Genomic DNA, 20,646 nt, shown 5'->3' on the forward strand with positions numbered 1-20,646 from the left:
TGGACCTCACACACACACGCATCTATCCATTCAGCAAACATCGCTGAGCACCCATCAGGGAAGGCAGAGATTGTGAAAGTAACAGAGGCAGGCTCTGGAGCCACCCTGCGTGGGTTTGAATCCCAACCGTGCCCAGCACCTTCTTACATGTCAAGAACAATATTAACAACCCATTTCAGAGTGATCATGAGAACATAAATGATTTCAGGCCTATAAAATGCTCCAGGCAGTGCCTGGCACATAGTAAGTATCCCATGAACTTTAGCCATAGTTATCTGTAGTTAGGTACATGTTCCGGGCCAGGCATGGGGGATCCACAATTGAAAAGATGGCTTTCACGGAACTAATTCCAGATACTAAGTGCTCTGCAGAAAATAAAGAGGGTGTTGCGATAGCCAGTGATTGGGAGGCAGGAAGTAGACCATTGCATTCAGTGGCCAAGAAAAACCCTTGTGTGGTGCTTATGGCTGAGCCAAGTCCCAAGTGGAGAAATGGAGCCCTCACGTGAGCGCAGGGCTGTCTCAAGTTTTGGTCTTAGAGGACAGGAGCTTTGCATCTCAGAATTCATAACAGGCAGATGGCTGTTTTGATGTCTCCTTTTTTGAAAAAGACCGATAACACATCGGTATATATTTTGATCCTTTTATATCCTTGCCTTTGTATTTGTCAAACAAATGCCAGGAGCCTTGTGGCCAGGGCGTACTCCTCCTCTTATTCATGCCATAAACTCCAATGGGACTGTGGCCAAGTCAAGGAGGCTTTGTGGGTGCCAATGTGCTTTTACTAATTGATTCTGCTTGACTTCCTGCCTTGCTGAACCTCTTCTTGATCCCCTTGCTTTTCTTTTCCTGTTCCTTTGAAAACCCTTCCTTTTGTTGTTTTAAGTCATTGTCTCCTTGATATGAAAAGCGCTTCAGTAAGCCAAAGGCATAATTATATTGAATGAATAAAAAAGAAAACCTGACTGTCCAATGGAGAATGAGTTTTCTCTATGCACTGTAACCTTGGGCATCTGGAGAGGAAGACATCTTCCTTCTTCCTCTTCCCCTTTCCTTCCCAGACTAAGGAAAGCCTGGGTAAGGGGAAAAATTGAATTGGCTGCCCTTAGGAAGTATGCTTTGAGCTGTGAACAGTAGCTAAGGAAAGGTTGCCAGAGTCCTGTTCCCTTCTGTTGAGATTCGTAAGGGCTCCTGTGTGCTCTTCACTGCCCTTGGAAAACAACAACAACAACAACAAAACTGTCCCATTCCACAGGGCTATGTGCCTATTCTTGTACCAGTACCAGGCTGTTTTGGTAACTATAAGCTTGTAGTGAAGTTAAACGTTTGGAAGTGTGATACCTCCCACTTTACTCCTTTTGTTGAGGATTGTTGGGCTATTTGTACTCTTTTTTATTTCCATGTGAAATTCTGCATTGTCATTTGCACCAGGTTTAAGAAAAATTTTGTTGTTAGTTTGATAGGTATTGCATTGAATCTATAGATTGCCTTGGGTAGAATGGGCATCTTGTCAATACTGATTCTTCTGAGTTGGAGACCATCATACTAAGTGACCTATCATAGAAACAAAGAACTGAATGCTGCATGTTCTCACACATAAGAGGGCACTGAGCATTAATCACATTAGCACAAGGGAGAGATCAGCAGTCTCTGGGCACTGCTAGGAGAGGGAGGGAAGAAAGAGGATGGAGTGCATATAACAACACAAAGCATACCTGATCCTATACCGGGGGAGTAAGGGTCAATTAGAAGCCCAAATTTCACCTGCATTCAGCCTACTTATTTAGTTAGTCCTCACTTGTACCCCACATCTCTATAATAAAATAAAATGTAATAAAAAACTTTATGTATACATATTTAGTTGAAATAGAATAGGCATAAACCAATAAAAAGAAACAGAGTAAAGTGACTGCCATTTTGTTTGCACGGAGAAGTCAGGAAATGGAACAAATTACCAGAAAAAAATATTCTAAGGCCATCCCAAATTAGCTAGGTTATATAATGTTAAATTTCAGATGTCAAAATTAAGTATTAGCCCACTTAGTCCACAAATTTAAAAAAGGGGGAGTCAAAAGTTTATCCTGTTTAGTATAATAATTTTTGCATTAAACATATAGTGATTCATTTCTCAGAAAGTAATACTGGCAACTTTTAGAAGAATTAAGTTTCCATTATGTGTTGACTAGAACATCTCAAATACAATGCAGCAGCTATGCTATAGCTCAGTAAGTACCACTGAACTGTTCTAGGCTCCTCACTGCCCTTTTGAGGCAGGAGGGCCACTAGGAGGTGTGCATGGAATGGGGAGACTTTTTGTGAAGCTCAGTGGTCCTGGTATGAAAATTGAAGGCCCCTCAGGAACCTGTGAGATGCATGCAACCAGCTTCCAACAGTATCTCTAGGACAACTGCCTTCAAACTTTTAACTATCACCCACAATTTATGTCATACCCCAGCTCCACATAAAATTATCCTTGTTCCTCCTGTGTGTGATGCATTGTGCTATTTTCTATTCGATTTTATTTTTCTTAATATTGGTCATCTCTCTCAAAATTGATTTAACTGACTACTAAGTGGGTTGGACCTGAAGATTAAAAAATGCTGTTGAATAACTAAAAGACATCTGTCTTACATTTTTCTGTGAATTTCCTGGTTTTGATAGCATATCTATTTAAGTACCCAAATTACGTCAAGAGTCTCAAAAACTTTGTACCATTCGATTCAGTAATTCACCTTTGATGAATCTACCTCAGGAAAGATTGTTACCAGGAGAGGAGTTAAGTGACCATTGTGCACATTTTGTTTTCAGTCAGACATTTAACAATTTAATAGGAAAGATTAAAATATGAAAGATCGGAATGATTTTTAGACTGTGAAGGAAATTTTAAAACACTGAATTCATCTTTTTTTATCCAAAGATATAGTCACAGCTAGTTGAACAACTATACCTAAAGAGTATTTCTTAAGGGTTCAGTGATAATCTGGAGGAAAGCTCTGATGATACTCCACTGGCCTCTGACTCAAGTCCTAATGTGTGGAACCTTTTGACCACCAATGACTTGAATGAAGACATAGAAGACAGCTTAGCCAGTCTACAGATGACAAGATAAAGCATTTGGTTCAAATAACTAGGATTCAGACATAGGAAAGATGCAAAAACATAAAGAACCTCTGTGGAAGTTCATAATGCCAGTGGTACAAAAACCTGCTGGGAGCAAACATGACTTACTCTTCTAGGATGCTGTTTAGCAGTCTTCCTCCTTCCCCCTACCCTGGTCAAAAATATCTCCAGATATTACCAAATGTGCTCCAGGGTACAAAATGCCCAAATGTGCTCCAGAGTACAAAATGCCCCTTACATGTTGAGAACCACTGAGATAAACTGATGTACTACTAGGAGAAAGACCTCATAGATTTTTGTTGACTGTAAATGCAATATAAACTGTTAGAGTTAGGGTGCAGAGGGGCACAATACCCCTGGAGCCGGTGTGCTGGAGGTGTGTGCTGGTAATGAGAGATCCAAGTAATGCAAAGATTTGCAACACACAAAAAGATAAAGGAAGAAAAGATTTATTTAAGAAAAAAGATCACTTCCCATAGATAGGAAGAAAGCTAGACAGGAAGAGGGCCAGCACTCTAAGATGAGTGTGGCCCTTTAGTCCCCAAGCCCCTGACCTAAATCCCTTCTCTGGAGATTTTGCAATCAGGTGGTCATGAATGCCGTGACCTCCTTGTTGACCACTTGCTGATGTCTTCAAGACCCTGGGTGAGGTGTGGTCCTGGTCATCAGGCATCGAGTTGCAGGGTCTCATCACTCTCAGGAGTTTGTTCTAAGATTACAGTGGGCCGATACTGGTCATGCTTGAGAGATCTGGGTTTCTAGAAAGACAAAGTCGGCAAGGTTAATCCTTACCTAGAGTATACATTTCTCCAGGACACAGTTTCTATTTTCTCATCACTGTGGTAAGATCTAGGAACAAAACAAAATGGCTTCCCGTTCTCAGTCGGTCCTTTCATAAATATCGCCAGCAAAAATGGCAAAGCAAATGCAATCTGAGACTGCATTATTACTCTTACTAAGAATAACCGTTCATTACAGAGTCCTTACTCTGTACCTGGATCAAAGCCAAGATCCTTACATATGCATCCTCCTTAATACCCATAGGAATGTTTTGAGGTAAGAATAATGCAGTTATCTCCATTTCTCAGACGTGGACAGGACAATGGTATGTAGGGACATTAAGTAACTTGCTTGAGGTCTCACAGTCAAGGTGGGAGACCTAGGGCTGTGTCACTCCAGGGTCTGCACATTTGCCCACTGTACTGTGAGAGTTTTATAACCTAATCACACACAGTAGCACCCCAGGATGCAGTCAATGCCCTCCTCATCGATCTGGAACCTGGGTGAGAAGCAGAAATAAGTAACAAGTAACCTAGACCACCCCCCGACTTCGTAAAGCAGGAACTTGCCCTGAAGCTGAGGTCCCAGCCTCCAGTCAGTTCATTTACTTAATTAACTCATACACAATTTTAATAAGTTTATTCTTATATCACCAGGGTAACAGAGTAGCTTTTATGTTTTCTTTCTTGTTCGTTTTTTGTTTTTGTGTTGGGATTTTATTCTGTCACCCAGGCTGGAGTACAGTGGCACAATCACAGCTCACTGCATCCTTGACCTCCTGGGCCCAAGTGATCCTTCCACCTCAGCCTCCCAAGTAGCTGGGACTATAGGTGTGCATCACCATGTCCAGCTATTTTTTTGTTGTTTTTTTTGGAGGGACAAGATCTCATTATGTTGCCCGGGTTTGTCTCAAACTCCTGAGCTCAAGTGATCCTCTTGCCTCAGCCTCTCAACTGTTGGGATTACAGGTGTGAGCCACTTTGCCAGACCTAGAGTAACTTTTAGAAAGATTGTCAATAAAAGTGGCTAAGGGTACTGGTGGCACTTCAAGGGTTAAGTTTCCATTATCTGCGATTGTTTTGCTTTCTGGGACCTCAGTTCTTGGGCTCTGTGGCTCCAGGTCCAGGTGCGGAAATCACCAACATCAACCTCCTACTCCCCAGCCAGGGCCTGCTGAAGTGCCCACTGAGACTGAGTCATAAAATTAGGGGGCAGGATGGCAGAAGGCCTAAAAACTAGACAGGAATCTCATCTGAGTCAGAACCAGTGGCCACAGAAATGACTGAGAAGCATCAGGGGATGCCTGAGCCTGGGAAGTCACACCCGGGCGTGACTCGTTCCCTCCTCCTCTTCCAAGTGGCAGCCTTGGAACTGAGGTCCGTAGACCTGCAGAGCCCCAGGAACAACAAGGAGCACCACACGCAGGAGATGGGCCTCAAGCGGCTTATCTTGCGCCGTGGCCAGCTCTTCCACCTCCAGCTGAGCTTCAACCGACCCTTCCAGTCCCAGAGCGACAACGTCACCTTTGTGGCTGAGACCGGTGAGTTCGCCCTGCCCCAAGGCCCTGCAGACTCCCTCAAAATAGGGGTGTTAGCAAAGTTCACCTGCAGGGCCCCTGCCTCTCCTTTCTGAGCTGCCCTCTCCTCTCTTCTCCCAGGAACCTTTCGTGCTCAGTAGCCTATTAGGGCTGTTAAGGAAGGATTTGGCCTTAACTAAAGTTGTGGCAATAACAGCCAACCTTTAAATACACAACAAACACAGTGCTGAATCTTCACACACATTTTCTCATTTAATACCCATGACAAGACTTTTGGTTGGGTACTGTTATGATTTCCATTTTACAGATTACAAAACTGAAGCCAGCGTGGTGGCTCACGCCTGCAGTCCCAGCACTTTGGCAAGCTGAGGAGAGAGGATTGCCTGAGCCCAGGAGTTCGAGACCAGCCTGGGCAACTTGGCGAGACCTTGCCTCTACAATAAATAAAAAAATTAGCCGGGTATGGTGGTGTGTTCCAGCTACTTGGAAGGCTGAGGCAGAAAGATCACCTGAGTCCAGGAGGTTGAGGCTGCAGTGAGCCATGATCATGCCACTGCACTCCAGCCTGGGCGACAGAGTGAGACTCTGACTCAAAAACACACAAACAACAACAAAAACTGAGGTCCAGAGACCTTAGGTGGTTTGTTCAAGGACACCCAGCGGCAGTAAAGGCCAAAAGGATTAGCAAGTGGTGAGAGGTGGGGCTCCTTCCAGTACCCCTGGGATCTTCTTATACTACATAGATTTCTGAGCCTCACTTTGGCATCATTCTCTTTTACTCAGGACCCGAACCCTCAGAGCTACTGGGGACCCGAGGCACGTTCTTACTCACCAAGGTCCATCACGGCGATGTCTGGAGTGCTTCTGATTTCACTACTGACTCCAGCTCTCTCCAAGTCTCCCTTTTCACGCCAACCAATGCAGTTATCGGCCCTTACAGTCTGACGTTAGAGATCTCTCAGGGCCAAGGTCACAGTGTGACTTACCCACTGGGGACTTTCATCCTGCTTTTTAACCCTTGGAACGCAGGTAGGGCTTGCTCACAGATTATAATTTTAACCTGATCTACTGGGAAGACTCTGTGATGTTCTTTGGAGAAAGCCTTGAAGATAAATTACTGTATATCTATGCGATATATTATGTGCTCTCACCAAAAATCATCTGACAAAATTTATTTCTACAATAAACTTTTTACTTTTACAATCAGGAAAAGGTAATCATTTTTTTAAAGTATAGATTATATTTTCTGGCTTCTAGAAAAGCATATAAACTTTTAAGGGGATCCAGGTTTTTAAAGTATATAAATAATATTATTGTTATAAGGGGGTCCAGTTTTAGTTTCTGTTGTCATCAACCCACTGACTGTTTTCCAGACTCTTGTTTTCCAGAATGATACTGTTGTTACTGTTTTTTCTTTTCTTAACTTTTATTATTCTGTTTTTTGGCTTGGGATTTTGCCCTCTCCGCCACTCGTAACTGTTCAGAGGATGACGTCTACCTGCCAAGTGAAATACTACTGCAAGAGTATATAATGAGGGATTATGGCTTTGTTTACAAGGGTCATGAAAGATTCATCACCTCCTGGCCCTGGAACTATGGGCAGGTAACACTATCACCTGGATGTGCCTGGATGTGGGCCTGTGGTGGGCTTGTTAAGGCTGGTCCTTGGACAACTCTGTTAGCTCATGAAGGGCTAACAAAGGCCAGGGTTTGAGGTCCTGGGCCAAATTCTCATTCAGTGGGAGGGGCAAGGAAAGGAGGGAGATGCCTTTCCTTTTTAATTTTTAATATTTTCTTGTAAAAAACTCAAAGCATAATCAAAATAGACAAGCTAATATGACAAATCTCCATGGTCCCATCTCTCACCTTCAACAGTGATCAATTTATGGCGAGTCTTATTTAACCTATACCAGGGATTTGTAAACTATAGTCCGTAGGCCAAAAGTGTCCTACTGCCTGTTTTTGTAAGGTCTGCAAACTAAGGATGGTTTTCACATATTTAACTTGTTGCAAAAGAATTTTAAAAGAATAATGTTTTCTGACATGTGAAAATTATATAAAGCTGACATTCAAGTGTCTATAAATAATATTTTATTGAAACACAGCCATGATCATTTAGATATTGTCTGTGGCTTCTTTCATAGTACAACAGCAAAGCTGAGTTGTTGAGACAGAGACCCTATGGCCTGCAAAGGCTAAAATATTTACTATCTGGTTCTTTTTTTTTTTTTTTGAGTTGGAGTCTCACTCTGTCACCCAGACTGGAGTGCAGTGGCCGCTCCGGGCCACCGCAGCCTCGACCTGCTGGGCTCCGGCGATCCTTCCGCCTCAGCCTTCCAAGTAGCTGGAACTATAGGCACACGCTACCACGCCTGGCTAATTTTGGATTTCTTGTAGAAATGAGGTCTTGCAAGTTGCCTAGGCGGGTCTCGAACCCACAGGCTCAGGCAATCCACTCACCTCCCAAAGCTCTGGGATTACAGGTTGAGCCACCGAGTCTGGCCTACTATCTGGTTCTTTACAGAAAAACTTACCCATCCCAGTCTATACTCTTTCATCCCTGTCCCCACCCCCCACCTCACCCTTGGGTTTTTTGGGAAGCAAATTACAGACACCATATCATTTAATCCAGTAACACTTCAGAATATAGCTCTAAAATATGATGACTCTTTCTGAAAAACATAACCCCCAATATACTATCCTAACTGAAAAAAACGAACAGTAATTCTTTAATAATATCAAATATCCAGTCAATGTACAGCGGGGGATCTGGGCAACTTTTCTACTCTCAAGCACCAGCCTTAGATGCTGTGGTTTCTCCCTTCCTCCCACTGCCACCTCAGTTCTGTTCTCAAACTCCAGGAGGGAAGGGTAGGGGGAAACAGTGTCCTTGCTGGGGAAGATCACATTTCCTCCACTCTCCAACTGTGGCAACCTGTGACATATTTGAAACTGAGGTGAATACCAGTGCATTTGGCAGCCAAAGGGTTGAGACACATAGTGTAACCATATGCATTGTGAGCCTACCCTGGCTTCTCAAGGGCCCACAGTGTTTGCTCTACATGATTTCAGGACTTGCCACTATCTTCTCCCTCTCCTCGAAGGCCTGGTCCCACACTTATCCCTACACTTACCTGATCTTTTCCTGCTCCCTCAAGTCCTCCAGATAGACAACTACCTAAGTCCTTCCAACATACTTAAAGACCTCAGGTGTCCTCTCTTCCTGCCTACTCCATCCTTCAAAGTCCATTGGCTCCCAGAGCCTTCTCTGATCCTTTCAACCAACAGCATCTCTCGCTCTCTGAACTGTTTGCATTTTCCATCAGAGTCACACAGTTTAGTTTTTCAGGATTCAGAATTGAATACAGTCCCAATTTGATTTATAAGCTCTTTGAAGCCAGGACCTTGTCTTGTATTTAGCAACCCCCACCCAGCTCCCCCATACACACTATCCCTAAAAGTCTGTTAGTGACTTAAAGTTTCAGAATTCTAGACATTTTGCTCTTTTCTTGTTTCTCCCTCGAAATCACTGGGAAGTTTGAAGAGGACATCATAGATATCTGCTTTGAGATTCTGAACAAGAGCCTGTACTACTTAAAGAACCCATCCAAGGACTATTCCCAGCGGAACAACGTGGTGTACGTGTGCAGGGTGGTGAGTGCCATGGTAAGGCTGGATGCTCCCTGCTGTATCTGAAGATGGTCTGATCTCCCCCTGGACGCTGCAGAAACCCACCTGTCTGTGCTTTGTAGATCAACAGCAATGATGACAGCGGTGTGCTGCAGGGGAACTGGGGTGAAGACTACTCCAGGGGGATCAGTCCGCTGGAGTGGAACGGCAGTGTGGCCATCTTACGGCAGTGGTCGGCCAGGGGCGGGCAGCCTGTGAAGTATGGACAGTGCTGGGTCTTTGCATCTGTTATGTGCACCGGTGAGTGAGGAGTCACTTAAACTTCATAACCCTTTGAGGCTGGGCTCTGATTATCTCTATTTTCAGATCGGCTAACTATGGTTCACAAAGGCTCAGTCGTTAGTCTGTTGGCCCACAGCTACTGGGCATCAGGTGCTGGGCACCTGGGCTCTGAACCAGCACCCCAAATAGTCGAAGTTTGCCTGTTATTTTTTATTTATTTATTTATTTTTTGAGTCAGAGTCTCACTCTGTCGCCCAGACTGGAGTGCAGTGGCCACTCCCGGCCACGCAGCCTCGACCTGCCGGGCTCCGGCGATCCTTCCACCTCAGCCTTCCGAGTAGCCGGAATTATAGGCATGTGCTACCATGCCCAGCTGATTTTTTTTTAATTTATTGTAGAGATGAGGTCTCGCTGCCCAGGTGGGTCTCGAACCCACGGGCTCAGGCAATCCACTCACCTCAGCCTCCCAAAGGCGCGGGATTACAGGCTGAGCCACCGAGCCCGGCCAGTTCGCCTGTTATAATGGTCACCTAGATAGAGGAGCTCAAGGTCCCAAACCAGAACTCAAGCAGCATCTTTCTGCCACCTGCTCAGGTCTCTCAGCTCAAAGTAAGCCTGGAATCAGGTACAGGTGGAAGCAGATGGCCTGAAATAGCCTGATTTCACCCTTAGGCAGAGCTGGTGGCTCCCAAATGATTCTTTGAGACTCTTGAAGAATTACAGTTAGAGCTTTGCTACTTTGCTAACTACCCTTAAAGAGCATCAATGTTTTAATGCATTCTCAGTTATTTACAATTCAGTGCAAAGTTGTTGATTATCTGTGACGATGAGGAAAAGATGGAGAGAACTGAGCAGCCTGACTGTCTCCCCCTTGCAAGGCCAGGATGCCTTACACACAGCTAGCCTTGTAACATTCAAGAGCTCAATAAACGTTTGCTGACTCTGAACTGGAGAAGGGGAAGGACAGAGACAGGGGCCAAAGTTCCAGACCTTCCTGAGAGGGGCAGTATAGCCTGGCAGTAATGTACAGGTGCTGCAGACAGAGAAGAGTTTTAAGTCTGAGTGTTTGAATCAAGTGACCTTACTTTGCTCATCTGTGAAGTGGGGCTACTTGGTATTCCCAATTTTCTCTTGGGCTGGGACGGCTCCAGGCAGTGGCCAGGTTGACGGTAGGGAGGAGGCCTGAGATGAGTGGGAGAAGGACGAGATCCACAACCTTGCTCTGCCTTTGAGCTTCTTCCCACTCCCAGGCTCTGGGGCCACTGAGCACCAAGAGCTGCCCCTGCCGAGCTGTCTCTGGCCACATGCAGCCCAGGTCTGGCTCCCATACTTGCTAAAGATCTGTAACAAGCCCAGTAGCTGAGCTGTGAGTAGACAGGTGACTATAGACAGGTGGCCCTCTTGGGGGCTCTTCTGTGAGTCCAAACAAAAGGATTGGTCACTCCCAATACTGTAGTCCTTTTAGTTTTCAAAATATCGTAACCCTTCTGGCAGCCTCAGTGGACACCGTCTGTTCCTCCTGGGAAGGAGAGGGGTGGCGTAAACTTCTCTCTCTGAACTCCTCACCATGCCGGCAAAAGTAGAATCTGTGTCCCCAAGGTCACACCTGGCTCTTGGCTTGGCTTGATTTCATCTGGCTCTGGGCAGCGGTGTGTGTGTGTGTGTGTGTGTGTGTGTGTGTGTGTGTGTGTGTGTGTGTGTGTTGGGTAATGTCTGCTTTGTGTGACGAGATCTGTGAAATCTTTATTCAACTTTAAGCCTTTGTGGTAGTACCCTGAGAAGCCACAAGAGGAAGCTGCTGCCTTATCAATGATGGTCATTGTATGTGATTTGTATCTCTAGAAGTCTGTCTTGTCCTTCTATCCATTCTGTAATTTCTTTTTTATCTCCCCCAACTCTTGTCTTTAAGTAGAATTATAGATCCAAAATTTCAGAACTGAAAATTATCTGTTCCAACTCCTCATTTTGTTACAAACAAGGAGACTAAGGCCCAGAGAAGTTAAGTCACTTACCTTAGGTCACACAGCTTCTCATTTGAAACTGGCCACAGCATAGTGCCAAAATTTTTTTCTTTATAGTTATCAAATGTTTTAGGTCCTCTGTTTTTAACTTGGAAAGCTGCAGAGTGGAAAAAACCCCAAAATAATAAATTGAGTTGTTGTTAGCTGTTGTTTTAAGTGATTCTCAAATGATGTTTTTCTCCTTGTGGAATGGAGACCATTGACAGGGCAGGTGGGCTGCAGGGTCTGGGACTGGGTGCAGTCCTCTGGGAATGAAGAAGTTTCAGGTGTGGATCTGCAAGAATCTCAGCTTCTTTCTCTCCTCCAGTTTGAAAGTTAGAAATTATGCATGGAAAACCAATAATTTGACTTGGAATGAACTCAGTGATTTTTTTTTCTTCTTCTTCTTCTTTTTTTTTTGCCTTTTTAGTAATGAGATGCTTAGGTGTTCCAACTCGTGTTGTTTCCAATTTCCGTTCTGCACACAACGTGGATAGAAACTTGACCATCGACACTTACTATGACCGAAATGCAGAGATGCTACCAACTCAGAAACGAGACAAAATATGGTGAGGGCACTGTCTTGAATAGATCTCTGCTCTCTCCCAGGTAGGGGAGGAAAACTGCCCTGGTTCTCTCTGAATCTTGAGGCAATATTGTCCTGAACATTGTGCTGATGTTCAGAGAATTCCCCAACCCAGGAGTTCTTGCTAACTAGATAAAATCAAACCCATTTCAGATATAGAAGACCATGGGATAGCATTCTGAAGACTCAGTCAAATAACTAGCTGTGCGTCTTCTGAATACTGACTTCAAAAAGTCTTTATTCATCTTCTTCTCAGAGTTTTCTGTTTCCACCATCCTGGTTCCCCTGTTGCAGTGGAGCCTGGACTTGCTACCTCTGTCATTCCTTCTAGTGGCTCTTGACTTCTTCTTCTCCTGCCTCACTCCCTCTCTTCATGCATGTGTGTATCTCTGTTCTCTTTCCCTGGTTCCGTTCACCTTTGCTCTACCTCAAATCTGGTTTTCCTCCTCCAGCCAGTTTCCAGATAAGACTCTGAATTATGTGAGAACTAGCTGCTGTGCTTGGAGCTCCCTCCTGCTCTGAGCTTCAACTTCTTGTCTGTAAAATGAAGATAGCATACAGACAACAACTCCACAGGGTTGTTAGGGCAAAATGAGATAAATGCAGGTAAGCAGGAGTTTTCAACCTAGAATTCACAGATATCCTCCCAGAAGACTGAGTCATCTTTGATTCAAGAAGCAGTGGTATATCTGAGAAGGATGTGTGACTTAGGTAGAATTCTGTCTGAGAATGCTTAACCTGAATCTGATCATGAGGAAACATCAGACAAGCCCAAAGTGGGAGCCACTCTGGCAAAAATAAATAACTAATAATAATAAAGACTGTTTTCAAGTGCCAATGTAAACAACAGAAAGAAAGGCTGAGGAGCTGTTCCAAGATCTAGACTGACTTCTGTGCCACATGGGAAAAGAATGCTCTAAAGGACATTATTAGGTCAACATTGATATATAGACAGTAGATTAGATAAGAGTATTATTATCAATATTAAAAGTGCTAAGGTTGATGAACTATATGAGGATTATATAAGAGAAGATCCCTATTCGTAGGAAATACACATTGAAGCATGTGTGTGTGTGTATCTGTACAGAGGGTTTCAAAAATAAATGTATACACATTTTAAGAAAGAAAAAAACTGTATTAAAATTGCAATACTCAGGCCGGGCTCGGTGGCTCAGCCTGTAATCCCAGCACTTTGGGAGGCCAAGGTGAGCAGATTGCCTGAGCCTGCGGGTTCGAGACCCGCCTGGGCAACTTGGCGAGACCTCATCTCTACAATAAATCAAAAAATCAGCCGGGTGTGGTAGCGCACACCTGTAATTCCAGCTACTCAGAAGGCTGAGGCGGAAGGATCGCCGGAGCCCAGCAGGTCGAGGCTGCGGTGGCCGGGAGCGGCCACTGCACTCCAGTCTGGGTGACAGAGTGAGACTCCAACTCAAAAAAACCCCAAAAAGTAAAATAAATAAAATTGCAATACTCAATCTATACCAATAATAAAAGATGAATACAAGTAGCATCTGACTTCTGCGATATAAGAGGGGCTCAAAGTCCAGACACTTCTGATTATGGTGAGCTACTGCAGGACTTGTGCTAGGCCTCCCGGATCTTCCCTTATGAGTGTCACACACAGTACCATGCATCTCAAACTTATCACGAATGTGTGCAATTGTTAGGCATGTTGGAGGTTCTGTTGCATACTCACGCCTCCATTGTCGTACGTTCTCGTAGTTCAAATACCACTTCAAAATGGTCTTGCACTCCTTAAATGATAACTGTGCTTCCACTATTTTCTTTGTCCCCTCTGTTGCATGGTGAGGCTAGCATTCATTTGATTAATGCATCTTTTGAGCGAATGTCATACTACACATTGCTGTTGTTATTTATGTATCACTTTTCAAAGTTGAATTAAATTACATCTCTTAAAATGTGTATGCCAGTACCCTTAAACATTTAAGGGCTGGGCTTTTTTGTTTACATGATGTCCAGCTTTGTGTTGGCTAACCTTACTTTTTTTTCCTGGAAGTATTAAAATTTAGTTAAAGAAAAAAATGTGTATGCATTTTTTTGGCACCCCCAGTATAATCATATCTATACTGAAAGAAGGCAAATGGGGTAAAATGTTAACGATAGATGACTTGGGTATATGAGATTCTTTGCACTATTCTCGTGACTCTTAGTTTGAAATTACTTCCTAACAAAAAGTTACAAACAGAAGAACCAGTGATAGAGATCATTCCTGTCTAGTGTCTAGTGCCTGGCAACATTTCAACTAATGTGGGTCCTTGTCTCCTGACTCCCTTCTGCAGGAACTTCCATGTCTGGAACGAGTGCTGGATGGTCCGGAAAGACCTCCCGCCAGGATACAATGGATGGCAGGTCCTGGACCCCACTCCCCAGCAGACCAGCAGTGGTAAGTGAGGACCACTGTGGCAGGGTCCAGGCCTTATGGGGAGGCCGATTAGGGTGACTGACCATGAGAGCAGGTGCTAGAAGGAGCAGCCTTTCCCCACTTCTCTCTCTTCCCAAAACCGGAGACCACTTCGGATCAGGAATCTAACGTCGCTCTCGTCCCAAAGTCAGAGACAGCTTTGGATCAGAAATCTAGCTTCGCCACTGACAGTGGAGTCACTGGATAAGTCAGTGGGCCTCAGTTGTCTCCTGTAAAGTGGGGAAGATGAGGCTGACAATTGCCTCTTCACAGAGTAGCTGTCAGGCTCAGGGAGAGTCAGATGAATTGATAGGAACAAAAGGACTTGGTGAACTGGAGAGCACCGCATGGGGGAGGGTCAGCAGTGCCATCGTGCTTTCCATCTCCCCACCTCCCATAGCCGCTCCTGACAAGTTGCTCCTGGCCCCCATTGTCAGCAGCCATGCTCCTCAGTTCCTGTTGCCTCCACAGGACTGTTCTGCTGTGGCCCTGCCTCGGTGAAGGCTATCAGGGAAGGGGAGATTCACCTGCCCTATGACACTCCTTTTGTGTATGCCGAAGTGAATGCTGATGAAGTCATTTGGCTCTTCGGGGATGGCCAGGCCCAAGAAATCCTGGCCCACAACACCAATTCCATAGGGAAGGAGATCAGCACCAAGGTGGTAGGGTCAGACCAGCGCCAGAACATCACCAGCTCCTACAAGTATCCAGAAGGTGCCTGGGTCCCTGGGGGTTTGGGATGAGGGCTGGCATATCTGCCTTTGTGCTGCTCTCCAGTTGGGATGTCTCCAGGTTAAAACCATCACCATCTAATCACCCCTTCCTCATGGTAAACTCCCAGGATTTTTCCTGGACATGTGGCCCTAGAGTAGGGTTGCCAGATTTAGCAAATAAAGATACAGGGTGATCAGTTAAATTTGAATTCCAGAAAGATTCAGATAAACAAATATTTTATTAATATAAGTAGGTCCTGAATGTTGCATGAGACATACTAAAAAGTATTCACTGTTTATGTAAAATGCAAATTTAACTGGGTGTGATTTTTTAATAGACACGTGTGCTCCCAATATTGCATGCAACATACTATATACTAAAAGTTATGTGTTATTTATCTGAAATTCTAATTTAGTTGGATGTCCTGCATTTCATCTGGTAACTCTATCCTGGGGTCACACCACTGTCTCCTATATCCATGGTAGGAGGGGTGGTGGCAAGGGATAAGGTGGACACTCAGGAGGAATGGGCTCCTGGGCTTGTAGAAGGGGGTGGATATAACCATGGAGTCAGGCTGCGTGAGTACTCGATAAGGCTCTGCTGTGTTCTAGCTGTATAAGCCTGGACATAGCTTACCACCTCTGTGCCTCCATTTCCTCATCTGTTAAATGGGATGACAGTATCTCAGAGGGCAGTCGTGGGGGTAAATGAGTTAATCCATAGAAAGCACTGGGAATAGTGCCTCTGGGAACCACTTTAGAGAAATCCACAGCTGGTGGTAAGTTTGGGTTAAGCCTTGATGTTGAGTAGTTCCCAGGGACAAGAGATGAAGCTCTTTTTAAGAGATTTGAACATATATTTTAGCAGCGATGACACTGAAGGAGGAAAGATGTCTCTGGCTTCGATGATGATGCCAGCAATGATGGTGGCAACACTGATGACAAAGGATAGTGCTTTGTAGAGTGAAGTGCTTACGTTCAGCGACTCACTTAACCCAGCCTTTTCTTTTCTTTTTTAGAGACAGGGACTCACTCTGTTACCCAGGCTAGAGTGCAGTGATGCAGTGGTGTGATCCTGGCTCACTGCTGCCTCAACCTCCTGGGCTCAAGCAATCTTCTCACCTCAGCCCCCAGAGTAGCTGGAACTTCAGGCGTGCACCACCATGCCCAGCTAATTTTCGTATTTTTTATAGAGGCAAGGTCTCACTGTGTTGCCCAGGTTGGTCTCTAACTTCTGGGCTCAAGCAGCTCTCCTGCCTTGGCCTCCCCAAATGCTAGGATTACAGGCATGAGCCATGCCACCACACCTGGCCAACCCAACTTTTGTGGGGGAGACCTCTATGTGGAAAGCAGGTATCATCCCTGGGTTACAGATGACAAAACTGAGCACCCAGAGATTGAGGAACTGTGACAGAGCAAGGATTTGAACCCAGTCCCAAGCAGCACTAATCCCAGTGTTCTCAGCCTCTACACTGCATTGCCTCTTGAAGCTGGTCTTCATGTGGCTGGGTCCTGGAGAGCAGGCTGGGAGTTTCTGAGTGATGTGTTTACCCCCCAAAGTCATTGGTCCTCTTCACCCCTCCCCACTGATGTCTTTCCTGTCTTTCTGCCAGGATCCATGGAGGAGCGATCTGTATTCATGAAGGCTTCCCGGAAAACGCTGGGCCCCAAAAGAGCCTCTTCAACTTTCCTGGATCTCCTAAGATCTGGAGGTATTGGGGATCAACCAGTACGGCTGCAGCTTCATCTGACCAGGACGCCTGAGTGGGGTCAGGACCTGCTGCTGATGCTGCATATCCGGAGGGTGCCAGGCAGAACCCATCCTCAGGGTTCCATTGGGCTGGTGGTGCGCTTCTGTGCACAGGCCCTGCTGCATGGAGGTGGCACCCGGGAGCCCCTCTGGAGGCACATGGTGCAACTGAATCTAGACTCTGGGAAGGGTGAGTATGAGGCAGGCCTGAGAGGGCACCTGTAGGGAGAGGAGCTTTGGGGCCATGAACATGGCTGGGCTGGACCAGCCAGATCACATAGATACCCCTTCCCTCAACACATGACATTCTGGGCAGTGAAGCTGCCAGCTGCTGCACTTCTGATGCCACCCCACCAGATGAGATGTAACAGTGAGCAGTCTGTGCAGGGTAGGCACACTGTCTGTCCATCTCTGTCTCTCTCTTTCTCTTTCCACACACACACACACACACACACACACACACACACACACACTTTCACATTCATTCTTGTATAGACTTACACATATTATTTCTCATGTGAAAACTAATTTTCCCTCTCTCACATGTTCTCTCTCTCTCTCTCTCCTGTTCCCTGGACTCAAAATGTGACTTGTTTGATTTTTTTTTAAGATGGATTATTTTTTTCTCTTTATTTCAATAGCTTTAGGATGTACAAATAGGTTTTGGTCTGGGCTTTAAGTGTACCTACCGCCCCCACCCATTCACACTGTACCCGAAAGTGGATTTTTCATCCCTCCATCCCTTCCCTCCTACCTCTTCCGAGTCTCCAGTGTCCATTCTCTAAATCTTGTGGATCCTTGGTTTAGCTCCCACTTATAAACAAGAACATGTGGTGTTTGGTTTTCTGTTTCTGAGCTAGTTCACTTAGGATCAAGATGTTTTCCTTCTGTGCACAGAGACACAGTGGCCACTCCTACTGCCCTATAGCAGTTACAGAAACAAGCTAACAGACGAAAAGCTGATCCGTGTATCTGGCATTGCTGAGGTTGAAGAGACAGGGAGGTGCATGCTGGTCCTAAAAGATATCTCTCTGGAGCCTCCCCACTTAACTATTGAGGTGGGTATCTGGACCCAAGTGGGGGCCCATCAAACCCAGGGGCCAGGGGTACTGAAGTGAACAAGACACTGTCCCTGCCGATGATTACAGCACAGTATGGTGTGGTCTTCTGTGCTCTTTACAAGTGCAGCGTGGGGCATGAAGTCTTCTCAGAGGAGGTGATATTTTGCCAAGGATGCACAGGAAGTCACTGAGTAGAGAAATGAGACAGACACGAAAGCATTCTAAATAAGGAAATAGTTTTGCAGAGGCAAAGAAACATGAAAGGCAAGTGACTGGGAGATGGAGTAGAGGAGATAGATTGAAGAGAGACCACAAGGTCAAATTCAAAGAGTGACTGCTGATAAGATGGGGTGACGAGGAAGAGAGAAACAGATGAAAAATGAGCCTTAGATTTTGAGTTCAGATGTGTGAATGGCTGGTGAGGCTGTTTCACAAGGAAGGAATTCCAGATGAAGGTAGGGTAAGTGGAAGATGGCAGGGGTGTTCTTCGTTTCCCATTACCAGGGTTTTCCTTCCCTGAAGCCTCGTTGCCCAGCCTTCCTCTCCCACTCTGAAAGACTTGCTCGCTGCCTAATCCAGACCTGGCTCTGCATCTGGAGGCTTCTCCCACAGTATGCCCATCCTCACTGCAAATGAGAACTGGGTGGCTCCAAATTGTAAATCAGCTGGCCCACCCTTTGATTTTCAATTGGGTGCACTGTTGCATTGTCTGGCCGACTGATGCCGGGCAGCGTGGTGGGGCAAACAGAGGGCAGAATCACAGGTGCAGACACAAGCCTGGGGCTGAGGCCGGACCTCTGGTCCTTACCTGAGGCAGAGCCCTGGTTGCAACAGACCCCGATGCAAACACAGCACATTTCAAGTAGGCTGTTAATTGGCCCCCACCAGCAAGGGACCTACGGATGATCTGTGCTCCTACAGTTATTTCAGCCTGTTCTGCTCTGACATCCTCATTAGGGTGCATGGGACTTGGTTTGAATTCCAGATAAGTTAGGGTGAGTTATTCCTTTTCCTCGATTCTCTGGCCAACCCAGAACATGCCGCTAATATGATCTGGGTGGTCAGAGCTCATTTCAGTTCAACACACATTTACCAATCTAGGCACAGGGGCTCCAGAAGTGAGTAGGACAGGATCCCTGCCTCCCACTCACAGGCCACATCCCTGCTTTCCCCGTGGCACAGACCTCGGAGAGATACACTGAGCACACCTGGAAAAAGCACACATGTATCCTGCTAATGTACATGAAGACAGAGCAGTGTCAGGGGACGATTCTGAGCTGGGGTCTAAGCCACCTAAGTCAGGTCCCCACTCTGCCATTAACCCCATCATGGGGCCTTGGCCTCATTGTTTCCTCGGTGATGAGCAAAAGGGTAGAATGACGTCATTGATGGCACAGGGGAGGCACACGTGACACCACTTCCTCATCCCACACCTGTGTCACGCACTGCTGATTAACCATGACTCTCTCACTGCCTCTGGATTTGTCCTTGAGATCCTTTTTAACAGTCTTCCTATGTTCCACCACTCACTGACTGAAGCTGGCTCTTCCACTGAAATTGTGTGGGCATCTCAAACTAGATGTTGGGGAGCGAAACGGGTTTCAGCTCGGTGCTAATTCCTGATTGTGGTGGCTTCCTGGAGTGCTGTGACCTAAGATAGCCTAGTGTATGTGTCAATCTCAAATACTCTCCATGTATACTCCTCTCTTCCAACTGTAGCGTTTTAGCTCTAAGTAGCAGTTACTAGTGGTCCCCCAGGGGGTGGGGGAGGAAGGTAACTGAGGAGGGGTGCAGAAGTGAGGCCAGTTGCCCAAAGAATTTCTATTGTCTCTCCACACAGGTATCTGAGAGGGCTGAGGTGGGCAAGGCTCTGAGAGTCCACATCACCCTCACCAATACTTTGACGGTGGCTCTGAGCAGCTGCACGATGGTGCTGGAGGGAAGTGGCCTCATTGATGGGCAGATAGCAAATGAGTAAGTAATGCCACCCACCCACCTATCACATGCTGTGCTCGGATAAGTGGTGCCTCATGGGTTCATGAGACCTTCCTCAGCCTTTTACATGGTGCCTCCTTACCCCCTTTTCCCGTCCTCCTCAGAAAAGGTAGAACTCAGTGGTGTTGGGAAGGGAGAGGTACTTGTGCCCAAGAGGAGAAACCAAATCACCCACCCAAGTAGTTCTTCCTCAAGGCACTCACAGGCTCTTTCTGACTTTCAGCCTTGGGACGCTCATGGCCGGACACAGCGTCCATATTAAGATGGAACTCTATCCCATCAAAACTGGACCCCGCCAGCTACAAGTCCTCATCAGCTGCAACGAGGCCAAGGAGATCAAGGGCTACAAGGACATCCTCATCACTGCAGCTGGAGCCTCCTGATCCCTGCCTCGCCTTCCTCCTGCCTTCCCTAGCACCCCCAGCCCCGTCTTGCTCCTTTCTACTCCCAAATGTGTTGTCTTTCCTTCACCTCTGTCCTTTCCCCATTCTGCCTGGGAGTGAATGGAGCTTTGTTAGAACTACTGTGCGGTTTGGAAAGAGACAATAAAGATTTCTTTATTGTCTTGTTCCTACACTAACAAGCCACTTATTGCCACTGGCTGGCCTTTTTTTTTTGAGTCAGAGTCTCACTGTTGCCCCAGGCTAGAGTGCAGAAGTGCAGTGGCATGCTCATGGCCACCACAGTCTCGACCTGCTGGGCTCAGGCGATTATTCTGCCTCAGCCTTCCAAGTAGCTGGAACTACAGGCATGCGCTACCATGCCCAG

At 46.0% G+C, this 20,646-nt stretch overlaps 1 protein-coding gene across 1 annotated transcript; it reads left to right on the plus strand.

Moving 5' to 3' along the window:
• Nucleotides 1-5,177: 5,177 nt before the first annotated feature.
• On the plus strand, nt 5,178-20,261 carry TGM7 (transglutaminase 7). Its single transcript, XM_008059635.1, has 12 exons — nt 5,178-5,439; nt 6,220-6,465; nt 6,921-7,039; nt 8,974-9,102; nt 9,189-9,366; nt 11,779-11,917; nt 14,238-14,341; nt 14,831-15,073; nt 16,686-17,012; nt 17,720-17,880; nt 19,724-19,857; nt 20,102-20,261. Exons 1-12 carry the CDS (start codon nt 5,178-5,180, stop codon nt 20,259-20,261), a joined length of 2,202 nt encoding a protein of 733 aa, XP_008057826.1.
• The last annotated feature ends 385 nt before the right edge of the window (nt 20,262-20,646 follow it).

The sequence above is a fragment of the Carlito syrichta genome, unplaced genomic scaffold, assembly GCF_000164805.1.
Source record: "Carlito syrichta isolate Samal-C Ts95f unplaced genomic scaffold, Tarsius_syrichta-2.0.1 Scaffold304305, whole genome shotgun sequence".
Taxonomy (NCBI): Eukaryota; Metazoa; Chordata; class Mammalia; order Primates; family Tarsiidae; genus Carlito; species Carlito syrichta.

Bases quoted from the DNA above. Each gene is read 5' to 3' on its own strand.
- TGM7 (XM_008059635.1), top strand. From the start codon at position 5,178: ATGACTGAGAAGCATCAGGGGATGCCTGAGCCTGGGAAGTCACACCCG. The intron at 7,040-8,973 runs GTAACACTATCA...ATCACTGGGAAG, and splicing joins GGCCCTGGAACTATGGGCAG to TTTGAAGAGGACATCATAGA. The intron at 17,881-19,723 runs GTGGGTATCTGG...CTCTCCACACAG, and splicing joins CTCCCCACTTAACTATTGAG to GTATCTGAGAGGGCTGAGGT.